Here is a 12598-nt window from a genome sequence, read left to right on the forward strand (position 1 = left end):
GGCGGGGGCCCGGCGCGGCCCGGGCGGGGAGCGGAGCTAGGCGGGAGGCGGCCCGGGATGGCCAGGATGAACGTGGCCCTACAGGAGCTTGGACACGCCGTGAGTGCCCAGGGCAGCGGCGCGGCAGGGAGGAGGGCAGGAGAAGGGGGGACGGGAGGCACCAGCGAGGGGCGCGGCGAGGGGGACAGGAGGGGATCTGGGCACAGGAGAGCCTGGGGGCTGGAGAGCTCAAGGAGCTGGAAGGGCTGCGGGGGCTTTGCGAACCTGAGGGAGGGAGGGCGAGGGGGACTGGTGGATTACGGGGGGCGGTGAGAGCCTATGGGATGCAGGGGCTGTGTGGGGCCAGAGCTAAGGGAACTGAGTGGCTAGAGGGTCCCTGTCGCCCATGGTGAGGGAAGAAAGAACCCCCTCCAAATCCCTGCCTGGGGTTGGAAAGAGGGTACTGGGGTAGCTCAGACATGGCCCCAAAAACCCTGCTCCTCTGAGACATGAAGCGTACCTGGGATACGGTGATGCTGCCCATAGGGTGACCCCCAAGACAGCACCTCTAGAGTGGGCAGGGGGCCCTGTCCCCAAGGGTCTCAGCCCTACGGGTATAGAAGCCCCAGAAATAGGCTCCTGCTTTGAGGATGCCACAGGAGATGTTACAGAGGGGTGCTCRCTATTGCCCAGGATGAGGACCACCCCGGAGGGAAAAGGAACATGTTGAAGGGAGCTGGAGTGGTGGGGGGGCCTGGCTGGCCAAGCTCCTATAGGYTGCTGAGCAATCCCTCTTAATGCCAGCATCTTCCGGGAGCCTGTCTTGATGGGGGGCTCCTGCCAATTGTCAATCCCACTCTCATGCTGCAGCCCTTGGCAATGCCCTCTCCCCACCCAGCAGTGTGGCAGTGCTGGGCATGAGGCACTCTCTCTGCTTTACCCTCTGCCCATCATCCATCCCACCCCAGCTCCTTCCTGGCCCCTGATATCAGCCTGACAGGCAGCTCTGGGCATTCACTTTAGTCTGCAGCACAGACTGGAGGGTGAGCCACAACCCACCCAGGCGTTCCTCTGAAGCCTAAGGATAGCTCACAACCAGCAGCRTTGCTGATTCTCTTCCACCAAAACCTCCAGCATTTTCTTCTAGYTTATCCCCTCCCCAAATGCTGCTGGCTCAACTCCACCATCTCCCTCTTGGCTGAATGCTCAGCAGCCCTCTCAGCTGGATCTGTGCAAGCTGTTTTGTGAGGCCAGGAGCAAAGGGGACCCAGCTCTTCTGGCTGGTACCCACTGTAGTGCCCCTWCTCCCCTCACACACTGTCCTGCATCCTGGTCATCCCCAGAGCCAGGATGGGGCTGGAGGCATTTCCAGATGTTTCAGACTGGTGCACATCTGCATGGAAAGTTCCAGTCAGGGGAGGAGGGGTGAGGCAGCAGTACTAGGAAATGGTTGCTTGGTGACGGGGACCATGTCTCCGTGGCGATGTGTCACCTGTCGGGAGGGCTGATGCCACAGCTGCCATGGCTACGCAGAGGGATGCTCCGGTGACAGCCCCCAAGCCCCTCATTAGCAGGTGTCCCCGTGSTCCCCAGGGCCACACAGGGCTGGGGACAATCTCTGGGGAAGGCCCAGGCACACTGAGGGGGGTCAGGGGCTGCCTCAGCCCCACTGTGTACTCACTGAGCCGGCACTGGCCCCTGCCATAAGATCCAGAGGCTGTGGCAGGATGGGGAACAGCCACCCCACACCCTTGTCCCAGCCTGCTCCCTCCCTCAGCAGATGCCCAACTACAAGCGTGCCACGCTGCAGGACGAGGAGGGGCCGGAGCCAGCAGGAGATGGTAGCGCCTCTCCCGACAGCGTGGAGGTGAGGTCTGCCCTGGCTCCTCCATCCTTCTCCTCTCCATCCTCTCTAGCCCCCCTCCTCACCCTCTGGGGCCAGTCTGCAACCAGGTGGGCACTGGGAGCAGGACTGGGAGCCAAGCCAGACCTGACTGTCCCCAGGGATGTGCTGGGAGTCAGCCAAAATGCGGCACAGAATGTGCCTGGACGATCATCCTTCCTTGTGGCTCGGGTGGGGGAGGCTGCCAGCACCCACCACCGGCTGGCGGGGAGGGATGCCCTGGTCTCCACCTCCTCACAGAGCCGTGCCAGGGAGCARCGGGGAGGGAAGTGGGGGCAGTGATGCTCAGCCCCACCATGGTGCGATGACAGGTCCTGCTCCTGCCCAGGTGGGGTTTCAGAAGGGGCCGGGGACGCTGCTGAGCCGCCTGGCCTCACGCAGCCAGCTGGAGCTGGTGCTCTGCGCCGTCGCCGTCTCCCTGGCCCTGCTGCTCAGCGTCGCCGTCATCACTCTRGCCATCCAGTACCGCAGAGGTAGGAAGAGTTGGCAGAGGCATCCCCACACTGGGAGGACATGGGAGGATGAGGAGTGATGGGTCAGCCCAGGGTGCCTGCCTGCAGGTGCTCTGCCCATCTTGGGGTACAGACAGGGCTTGGCCCCGCTCCGTGCTTCGGTTTGCCCCAGCACACTCGCCCAGCCCCAGGCATGCCTTCCCTGCCAGATCCCTCTCACAGCACGTGCCTGACGGATGCCTGTGTCCGGGTGGCCAGCAAGATCCTGGAGGCCCTGGATACAGAGACGGACCCRTGCCAGGACTTCTACCAGTACTCGTGCGGGGGCTGGATTAAGAGGAACCCACTGCCCAATGGGCGCTCCAAGTGGAGCACCTTCAACAGCATCTGGGACCAGAACCAGGCCATCATGAAGCATCTCCTAGGTGGGCACTAAGGGGTCACGGACACTGGAGGGGTGACCCCTGTGCCACTGGGGCTGACCCACAGCCTCCCACAGAAAACGCCACCTTCAACTCCAGCAGTGAGGCAGAGCGGAAAACACAGCGGTACTACCTGTCCTGCCTCAAGGAGCAGAGGATAGAGGAGCTGGGCTCCCAGCCCCTCATGGAGCTCATCGACAAGGTGAGGTGGGCAGACATCCACACATGAGCTGAGCTGTCAGGRCTCAGCCCAGCACGCCTCCGGCTCAGCTCTTCCCATAACTGGGGAGGGCGCAGCCCTTGGGGATGCMCCCCATCCCTCCTTGAGGTGCCAGGTGTGTCTGCTGGCAGATTGGGGGATGGAACATCACTGGCTCCTGGAACCAAACCAGCTTCATGGAGGTACTCAAGAGCGTGTCAGGCACATACCGGGCAACCCCCTTCTTCACGGTGTATGTGGGTGCAGACTCCAAGAGCTCCAACAGCAACATCATCCAGGTTAGCACCCTGGCACTGAAGGGTGGCAGACATCAGGGTGCACCGGGATGTCCATGCAACCCCTCTCTCTCCCCAGGTGGACCAGTCGGGGCTTTTCCTCCCATCCCGGGATTACTATCTGAACAAGACTGCCAACGAGAGGGTGAGGCTAGGTGCTGGGTGTGCTGCCGACAGCAATGGTCTGTGAGCAGCACTGGGACACCTCTGGCACTTCCATCCTGCCTACTTGGGTGCCCACCCCAGGGAGGTGGGATGAGCTGTGGTTGGCACTGAGGCAGGGCTTGTGGTCCCACAGGTTCTGACAGCRTACCTGGACTACATGGTGGAGCTGGGCACACTGCTGGGGGGCACACCAGAGCCCACCCACCTCCAGATGCAGCAGGTGCTGGACTTTGAAACGCAGCTGGCCAACATCACCGTGCCCCAGGCTGAGCGGCGGGATGATGAAAAGATCTACCACAAGATGAGCATTGCYGAGCTGCAGGTGGGCACGGCCCAGTGCAGTCTGGGAAATCCTTCTGGGACATATGGGGAGTTGTCCAGAGGGCACCAAGGGGTCCGTGCCTATTGCTGTCCCCACTCTGGGACACTCTGGGTAGCTCCAGCTGCTATGGGACATAGACTGGATATTGAAGAATAGTGCCCATCCCATCTGGGGGAAGCTGCCACCTTGCACCATGGGGTGCAGGGGTCCCCTCCTTGTCCCACAGCATTAAGAGAGCAGAAGGGGTGCTTGGGTGCAGAGAAGGATCYGGAGTGGTGAGGGACTTTGGATCCTCCCCAGAAAGCACAGTTCGTGCCCTGAGAGATCCCTTCCATGCTGAGCAGGCTGCAGCAGAGCCATGTCAAGCCCCTGGTGCCACATCTCTGTGTCCCCTCCAGCTGCTGGCCCCTGCCATTGACTGGCTGGATTACCTGTCCTACGCCCTGGCCCCACTGGAGCTGGCAGACACGGAGCCCGTGGTGGTGTATGGTGATACCTACCTCCAGCAGGTCTCTGACCTCATCAATGACACTGACAGGAGGTGAGGCTTCTGCATGTCCCCACGGCTGGGGCACACTGTGAGCACATCAGTGTCTTGGAGTCATAGACTGTGGTGAGCTGCAGCATCTCTCTGCCCCCRCAGCATCCTGAACAATTACCTGATCTGGAACTTGGTGCAGAAGACAGCCTCCAGCCTGGACCAGCGCTTCGAGACRGCCCAGGAGAGGCTGCTGGAGACACTCTATGGCACCAGGAAGGTAACGGAGAGCCCTCGGACCAGACCATTCTGCCCCCAGCCTGGAAGCAGCCAGGACCTTTTCTGTCCTTGAGATGCCCTTGGGATGCTAAACCCTGGATGCTGCAGAGGAAACCCAGGGATTATATTCAGGGATAAGGGTTTAGCTGCCGCACATCTCACCTCTGATGAAAAGGCAGAGCCAGGCTAGGTGAAGGCAGGAGAGCAAGGGAGTGGGCTGGGAGTCTCACGGACCCTCATCTCACTCCCACAGTCCTGCACGCCCCGCTGGCAAACCTGCATCTCCAACACAGATGACACACTGGGCTTTGCRCTGGGCTCCCTCTTCGTCAAAGCCACGTTTGACCGGGACAGCAAGGCCATCGTGAGAATACTTCTGCCCCCATCCCCTCCCTACCACCATCCGTGGGAATCCTGATTCCACCCAAGCCCCAGGGATAGAAGGCRGGGAGCTGGGAAATGGGACCCCCAGCCCCAAGGAGGTTGCACCCTGTCCACCCTGTCCCCACCAAGGCATTGTGGGGAGAAGSGGGGTCATCATTCCCTCCCCTTCCCAGGCTGAGGAGATGATCAGTGAGATCCGTGCGGCCTTYGAGGTGTCCCTGGACCAGCTGGACTGGATGGATGAGAAGACCAGGCAGGCTGCAAAGGAGAAGGTGACCCCAGGGAGGGGAGTGGATGGGAAACCTCACCCTATCCAGATAAGCCTCCCATCTCACTGCTGGGGCCTCTSCCCATGCAGGCGGATGCCATCTACGACATGATTGGCTTCCCTGACTTCATCCTGGACAACAAGGAGCTGGACGATGTCTATGATGGGGTAGGGGGTAGGGGGCACCTGGATTGTGGGCAGAAGCTTGGTCATGCCACACTCTAGGGGGCCCCATGGTAGAGAGGAGCCCCGGTTTGGGATGTTATGCAAAGCCAGTACTGAGTTCAGCCTGGCCAGGGTGTGGGGTACCACCCTAGTGGACCCCTCCTCATCCCTCCTCTTCCTCACCAGTACGAGGTYTCTGAGGACTCCTTCTTCCAAAACATGCTCAACTTCTACAACTTCTCTGCCAAAGTGATGGCTGACCAGCTCCGGAAACCCCCCAACCGYGACCAGTAAGGGGAGGGCTCGGAGGGGAGGGCTCGGATCGGAYCCTGGGTGCCAGGATGGCACAGGTTAAGTGGGGAGAAGGCTCCCCACGTGACGTAGCACAGCACTGTAAGTCACCTGTGGTAGCACAGGTCACCTGTGGTAGCTGTAGCTTGTCCGCAGGACAGAGTTCCAGAAGTGCCAGCCCTGTGCAAGGCAGCACAGGGTCCCCGTGGTGGGCGATGGCACCCAGGAGGGTGCTGGGGGTTGGGGTGAGAGGGGACACACCCCTGCCTGTCCCCTGTCCCACCTCCCTTCCCCAGGTGGAGCATGACCCCGCAGACCGTCAATGCCTATTACTTGCCCACCAAGAACGGGATYGTCTTTCCTGCTGGGATCCTCCAGGCCCCCTTCTATGCCCGCAACCACCCCAAGTGAGTCTGTCATGGGAGGTGCCTCCTGGARGCATGGGTGGGATCAGGGCCAGCATGCCACAGAGACCCCCACAGTCACAAAGAAACTCCCTGGAGGGCTTGAGTGCCCCTCAAAGGCTGCCAAGACAGCCTGCAAAACCCACTTAGGGCCACCAGTGTCCCCACCAGGACTCATTCCCAGCTGGTTCCCATCTGGAGCAGAGTTTCACTTGGTGCCCAGATACAGACAGGGTGGGCTGCAASAGCATCACCAGCACATCCCATACTTACCTGGTTCTTTCCCATGGCCCCACAGAGCCCTTAATTTCGGTGGCATCGGCGTGGTGATGGGGCATGAGCTGACCCACGCATTTGATGACCAAGGTGAGAGCCTACAGGCAGCGCCAGCCCTGACCTGTCACCTTTGTGTCCCCACCCCAGCCCCTGCTCTTGGCGTGGGGAAGGGGTGCCCTGGGTGCACAGGGGTCCTGCTTTGCCATCCATTGCATCATGTGTGCTCGTGCCCCCCYAGCCACCCCCCTTCTATCGTCCTATCTCCCCAGGTGGCACCTGCCGATACCTCCCCCCGGCTTCTCTGTGCAGCTTTCGCTCCATCTGCTTGGTGAGGACACAGTGTCTGCAGCYCCAGCCCCCTTCTCATCCTCCTCCCTCCGGGGCACGGGATGGGTCCCTCTCGCATCCACTCTGCTTTGCGCCTTCACCACAGCCCCGGAGCTGACATGGGGTCAATGAGGGAATCTGGGGTTACAGATCTGGGCTGGGATAATGGAAATGCACTGGGGGATGGCTGGGGACTCAAGCACATGGCTGAGCTCCAGAGAGAGCCTGCTCACAGCAGGGGCTGGGGCACACCTTCCCCGCTGGGTGTGCACCCAAGGTGCCTGGTCCCCCGGTATCTCCCGGTGCCCATTCCCCCACTACCCCCCACTCTGCTTCGTGGTACCGGGAGGCTGCAGGGGGACGGCTTCCCCTGGTCCCACCCCAACCCACAGCTCGCTCTTGCAGGACGGGAGTACGACAAAGAGGGAAATCTGCGGCCRTGGTGGCAGAACTCCTCGCTGGAGGCCTTCAAGAACCGGACGGCGTGCATGACGGAGCAGTACGGCCGCTACACCGTCCACAGCGAGAAGGTCAACGGGCGGCAGACGCTGGGAGAGAACATCGCCGACAATGGCGGGCTCAAGGCAGCCTACAACGTGAGTGACGCCATGCGGAGGGGACACGGACCCCAAAACCTGTCTGTGCCTCCCGGGGCTTCAGGCCAGCTCTCCTGCAGGCTTACAAGTCCTGGCTGCAGAAAAACGGGGAGGAGAAGCGCCTGCCAGCCCTGGAGCTCACCAACCACCAGCTCTTCTTCGTGGGCTTTGCGCAGGTAGGGCGGAGCGCGATGATGGGCTTCCCGTCCCTCCCTGGCTCCTCGGAGCCACCCCACAGCTCCCCATCCTGCACCGGGGGATGCTCTGTCCCCACCCCTGAGGCTGCTCCCGCTCCGTCAGGTGTGGTGCTCCGTCAGGACGCCAGAGAGCTCCCACGAAGGGCTGGTGACCGACCCCCACAGTCCCGATAAGTACCGTGTCATCGGCACCCTCAGCAATTCCAGGGACTTTGTCGAGCACTTCGGCTGCCCCCTGGGCTCCCCCATGAACCCCGGCAAGCACTGTGAGGTGTGGTAGGGACGGGGAGGGTGCTGGGGACAGAGGGGATGATGCTCTGCTGTGCCCCTGCTCCCCAGAGCTCAGTGGCTGCCGGAGCTGGCCACGGGCAGAGCGCAGTCCCCGTCCTGTGCTCACACTGCACACCCCACCTCTGCACCCTCCCCGGCACACACGGCCCCACACCAGGCACCCACCGCAGCCCCATCCGCAGCCTGGGGCTGGACACGGCCGGCAGAGAGGCTGTAGCACCCCAAAAACGCAGCTCTGCCCCCCAACCCTGATGTGCTCCAGTCGGGCACAGCTCAGTGTTCCCCGCGCCGCGCCCCCCCTCAGGCGGACAGGTCAGAGGGGTCCCAGGGAAAGCACCAGAGCCAAGATCCCCCTGCTCCTGCCCCCARCCTGCCGGAGATGGAGGCTGGGGGCCACCCGGCTCCACGCTTCCCTTGTCCCCTCCCAATGCAGCTTGGCTTCCCCATCCACCTCTGCTGGGACCAGCGGGCGGCATCGGGGACTCTGGTGCCTTCAGCTGTGGGTGGCTGTCGCCGAGTTTATTTAACGATTAAATGCAGTTTCCACTTACTCCAGCAGCTCCTGGTCCTTCGCGGTGTCGGGGCGCGGGGGAGAGGTGGGATCTGGACCGGGGGAGGGGGTTCCGAGGCTGGGGASCGCGTGGCAATGAGACATCCCGAGAGAGGGGAGCGGGGATTGAGATGGCTGGACGGACATGTCGTGRATGAGGGAAGCAGATACGGGGGAAAGAAGACCAAGGCTGGCGGGGACAAGTCAGAGGCACGGGAGTTCCCGGTAGAGCCCAGCCCGGGGTTGCCGCTACCCCAGCGCGGGTGACCCAACTCGGCTCCAGCACTCCACCCCGAGTCCCCGGGGCCCGCCTCGGCCGGTCCCGCCCCGCACAGCACGGCTCCAGCTCCACCCCGGGTTTTTCCGGACTCCCCGGTACCGGGACCCCGCTGGACTCCGCCAAGCATAGCACTTGCAAAGGCTGCTGGGAGTTGTAGTCCTACCCGCCGCTGGCGCAGGACACGACGGGAACTATAGTTCGGCGTGAGGGATGCTGGGAGTGGTAGTTCGGYCACTGTCGGCCCGCCGCCGCGCCGCGAGGGCTGGACTACATTTCCCAGCAGAAAGCGCGGCAGGGCCAGGGTCCGGGCCTGGGCGCCTCGGGGGTACGGGGGTACCGGGACCGGGCGCGGCGGCGGGACTGGGCCGGGACCGAGCCGGGGGCTGGGCCGGGACAGATCGCGGGGGCYGGACCTGGGTGGGAGCCGGGGCCAAGCCCCGGGCTGGGTCACGGGTGCTGGGCCTGGGCYCGATCCCGGGTGCGGGACWGGGTCCCGGCTGGGCCGAGGATACSGGRTCGARCCGGGTACCGGGCACCARTGGGTGCTGGAGCTGAACTACCCCCACCGGGGCCRCGGGCAAGCTTGGCCCTAGGGCGGCAGGGCCTGGGGACACGAGCAGAGGGACATCCCTACCTTGGGGTCAGGGGCAATGAGACAGCCCCGATTTGGGGACAGGAATGCAGGGACACCCCTACCTTCAGAACAGGGTCAGTGGGATATCCGTGTGAAGGGTGACACGGCCCCATTTCCCAGACAACATGCTCACCTTGCAGGCGTTTGCCACCCGAGCCTGGCACCATGGACAAGCCCATCAGTCCGGGGGAGCTGCTATGTCTGGGCTCCAGCCTTGCCTTCTCTGGCCTCTTCTACTACCTGTACAGGAGGAAAGCCAGAGTCGTGGCCCGCATACAGGTGAGGTGTCTCTCTGATGCTCTCTCCTGCCCACTGTCCCTTCCCCACTGCCCTCCATCCTTTGATTTGGGTGCACACACTGATGCCTGCAGCCTGCTCCATCCTCTGGTGACGAGCAGGAACTGAGCAGGTCACATCCTGCCAGAGATCTTCACAGAGCCATTCTTGGCCTACCCTCTGCCTGCCCCTGCCTGTGCTCACACTTAGTTCAAACTCTTCCAGGAGGCCCCAAAGCTCCAGGTCGATGACAATTTGCCAGCCCTTGTGTCTGCTGCTGAGGGGAGATGCCTGCCTTATGTTGCCCTGGAAGGTAAGGACACCCTGTGGCCCTACACAAGGGTCAAGGACCAGGATCTCCTTTTTTGGCTGTGACACATCCCTTGTCCTTAGGCATAGTGCTGCCAGCCCAGGCTGCACTGACCAGCCACTACCATGAGGGGCTGCAGGGCGTGATCCAGAAACTGCTGCTGAAGGAGCATCGGCTGATCTGGAACAGCTTGGCCCGAAGCTGGTGAGTGATGGGGAGGGRCCACAGGAGTGGGCTTGCACCAGTGAGTCCAAACCCCCATCCTCTAGGGCCACTTGAGAGGCAGAAAATAACTTGGTAAAATTCAGTCACTATGCTTAGTTCAGTCCCAAGAGCTCAGAGCTTCTCCGCATTGTGGCCAGCAGGAGCAGGGCAGTGATCATCTCCCTGTGCAAGGCACTGGTGAAGCCAGGACACCTTGAGTCCTGGAGAACCGTCTAGAGTCCAGTTCTGGGTCCCTCAACTCAGGAAGGACATTGACCTGCTGGAGCAASTSCAGAGAAGGGCAGCAGAGCTGGTGAAGGGCTGGAGCACAAGTCTGATGAGGAGCACTGAAGAAGCTGGGGATGTTTAGCCTGGAGAAGAAGAGATTCTGGGGTGACCTTATTGCTCTCTACAATCCCCTGCAAGGAGATTGTAGCCAGGTCAACCTCTTCTCCCAGGCAGTCAGTGACAAGATGAGAAGAAATGGCCTCAAGCTGTGCCAGGGGAGCTTTAGGTTAGAGGTTAGAAGAGCTGCTTCACAGAAAGGATGATTAGACATTGGAATGAGCTGTCCAGGGAGCAGGAGGCTCCACCACCAGGGAGGTGGTGGAATTGACATCYCTGGGGACSTTTAAGGAAAGATTGGACGTAGCACTTAGTGCCATGGTCTAGATGACAAGCTGGTGTTCAATCATAGGTTAGACYTGATGATTTCAGAAGTCAACCTAACTGATTCTGTGATTCTCCACACCCCAACCCTCTCCACTTGCAGGAGTGAGAGCGAGAGGGTGCTCTCAGAGCAGATCTACACTGTCCCCTTCCTGCTGGCCTCKCCAGGCTCTGAGGCAGTGACACAGGTGAGTGTGGACAGCCCGCTCCAAGCCGTCTGCCTGCCCCTGGAGATGGTATACGAGCGATTCCAGCAGCCAACCCACGGCTTCCGCGACCTGCTGGGCCAGTACCTGATCGGGGAGAAGCCCAAGGGCATCCTGGAGACGGAGGAGATGCTGCGGGTGGGGGCCGGSCTGACGGGCATCGGAGAGCTGTCCCTGCAGCCCGATGGCTCCTTGCACCTGCAGCCTCCTAGCCGGGGAGGCGAGTTTTTTCTGTGCCTGGGGGACTGGCAGACGGTGCTGTCGGAGCTGGAGTCCACCAGCAGGCTGTGGAAGGGGGCAGCGTTGCTGTGTGCTGCAGCAGGGCTGGCTGTGCTCCTGCACGCCCTGTGCTGTGCCTACCGCCGCTCCCGCCCCAAGCAGCAGCAGGACGACAAGGAGATGGATGGGGAGGAGGCCGGGGACGGGGCACCCGAGGACTCCTGTGTGATCTGCCTGGCACGGCCCCGTGAGTGTGTCCTCCTGGGYTGTGGCCACATCTGCTGCTGCTTCCGCTGCTTCCAGGCCTTGCCCACCCGCCTCTGCCCCATCTGCCGGGGGCCCATTGACCGCGTGGTGCCCCTCTACCAGGCCTGAGAGCACCTGGGCATGTCCAGGGACGGGCAGTGCAAATCGAGCCAAGCCTGGAGCCTGCAGAAATCTCGATTGTCTTCTCATGTGCAGCTGTGCAATTCTTGTTGAGAGGGAGGAGTCTTGGTGTGCCCTTYAATCTGTTTTGGGGGTGGGGGGAGTTATAGCCTCCTCATCCTCCTTTTGTCTACCAGACAGACTCCTCTAAAACACCAAGGCTTGGGGAAAATCTACACAACACCTGAGCTGAGGAGCTGAGACCCCAGCCCTGTGCTGGGGTACTACTTTGGCTGCCAACTGTCGGACCTTTTTCAGCCATGATGCCCCCAAAGCCATGAAGGACTTCTCCCTTGTGATTTTTCTTCCAGTGTGTGGATTTATGGGAAGGATTATATTATGAAGGCAAGACCAGGGCTGGTGGGACACAGCAGGCACAGTGGAGTGGCAGAAACCCAACTCCTGAGCCGTTGCAGTGGCATACCTTGGTGCCACTGTTGTTCTGCCACCCCGATCTGTGTGCCTACAGCCATTGCCCAGATCACGCAGGGGGAACCCAGGGTCTGGCAGTGATGAGTCCCTTTGCCAGCTGCTCTACCATCTAGGGAGGGGGGCTATCACCCTCTGTCMCTCCCTGCAGGGGGAACAGCTTTAGAGTGCCCCAGAGCCTGCCCTCTTGTCCAGTCCCACTGCACCCGGTTTTCCTACTCAACTCCTGGACAGGACCAAGGGTGGGAATGGCTTGCAGTGGTGTGTGGAGTGATAAAGGCAAGGAGCTGAGCCCGGCCTCACCTCTTCCTTTGCGCCGTTGAGCCAGGGTCAGGGTGGGTGCTGGGAGCCAAGGCTCTCCCCTTGGAGGGGTAGGCACCACTGCCTCCCCTCCTTTCTTATCCAAGAAGCTGGCCCGGGTTCACAGTGGAGCCCAGGTGCATCTCCTCAGGATGCAGCCTTGGGTGGGGGGTGGCAGGACACACAGGACCGTTGCCAAGGTGATTGTGCTCCTCGGGTCTCCATGGCAACTGCTCCCCTGGACTGCTCCCCATCACTGCCTGGCTGCAGTTGCCCAGGCAACCCACGGGCTCTCCCGGCTCCTGCAGCTTTGGGGCACCCAGGCTTTGGGGGTGGGGGACACTGCTGGCAGGCCAGGCAGCTGGGATTGGAGGGGGATGATGTACCCCTCCCCAGGGCAG

The 12598-nt window shown here is 61.8% G+C and overlaps 2 protein-coding genes across 4 annotated transcripts; both read left to right on the forward strand.

The window, feature by feature from the left end:
• The first annotated feature begins 12 nt into the window (after positions 1–12).
• On the forward strand, positions 13–8244 carry ECE2 (endothelin converting enzyme 2). Of its 3 annotated transcripts, none has more exons than XM_057367126.1 (19): positions 13–99; positions 1757–1846; positions 2211–2355; positions 2544–2759; positions 2834–2958; positions 3108–3254; positions 3331–3396; positions 3550–3738; positions 4137–4279; positions 4382–4496; positions 4749–4859; positions 5053–5151; positions 5238–5315; positions 5499–5602; positions 5900–6010; positions 6306–6373; positions 7016–7206; positions 7287–7382; positions 7507–8244. In XM_057367126.1, the coding sequence occupies exons 1-19, from the start codon at positions 58–60 to the stop codon at positions 7681–7683; spliced, it is 2313 nt and encodes a 770-aa protein (XP_057223109.1). In that variant the 5' UTR covers positions 13–57; the 3' UTR covers positions 7684–8244. The 3 variants fall into 3 exon arrangements, with proteins under 3 accessions (XP_057223109.1, XP_057223110.1, XP_057223111.1); XM_057367127.1 differs by having other exon boundaries at positions 1760–1846; XM_057367128.1 differs by lacking the exons at positions 7287–7382; positions 7507–8244 and adding an exon at positions 6553–6611 and having other exon boundaries at positions 7016–7171.
• An 804-nt stretch (positions 8245–9048) lies between these two features.
• LOC130574118 (mitochondrial ubiquitin ligase activator of nfkb 1-A-like) lies at positions 9049–12182 on the forward strand. The gene is given in 5 exon segments (XM_057367129.1): positions 9049–9301; positions 9303–9437; positions 9660–9747; positions 9828–9948; positions 10721–12182. Coding segments are annotated over 5 exon segments (1059 nt in total). The 5' UTR covers positions 9049–9283; the 3' UTR covers positions 11418–12182.
• The last annotated feature ends 416 nt before the right edge of the window (positions 12183–12598 follow it).

Source organism: Malurus melanocephalus, unplaced genomic scaffold, assembly GCF_030028575.1.
Source record: "Malurus melanocephalus ecotype Western Australia unplaced genomic scaffold, MMel_1.1 scaffold_75, whole genome shotgun sequence".
NCBI classification, from domain to species: domain Eukaryota; kingdom Metazoa; phylum Chordata; class Aves; order Passeriformes; family Maluridae; genus Malurus; species Malurus melanocephalus.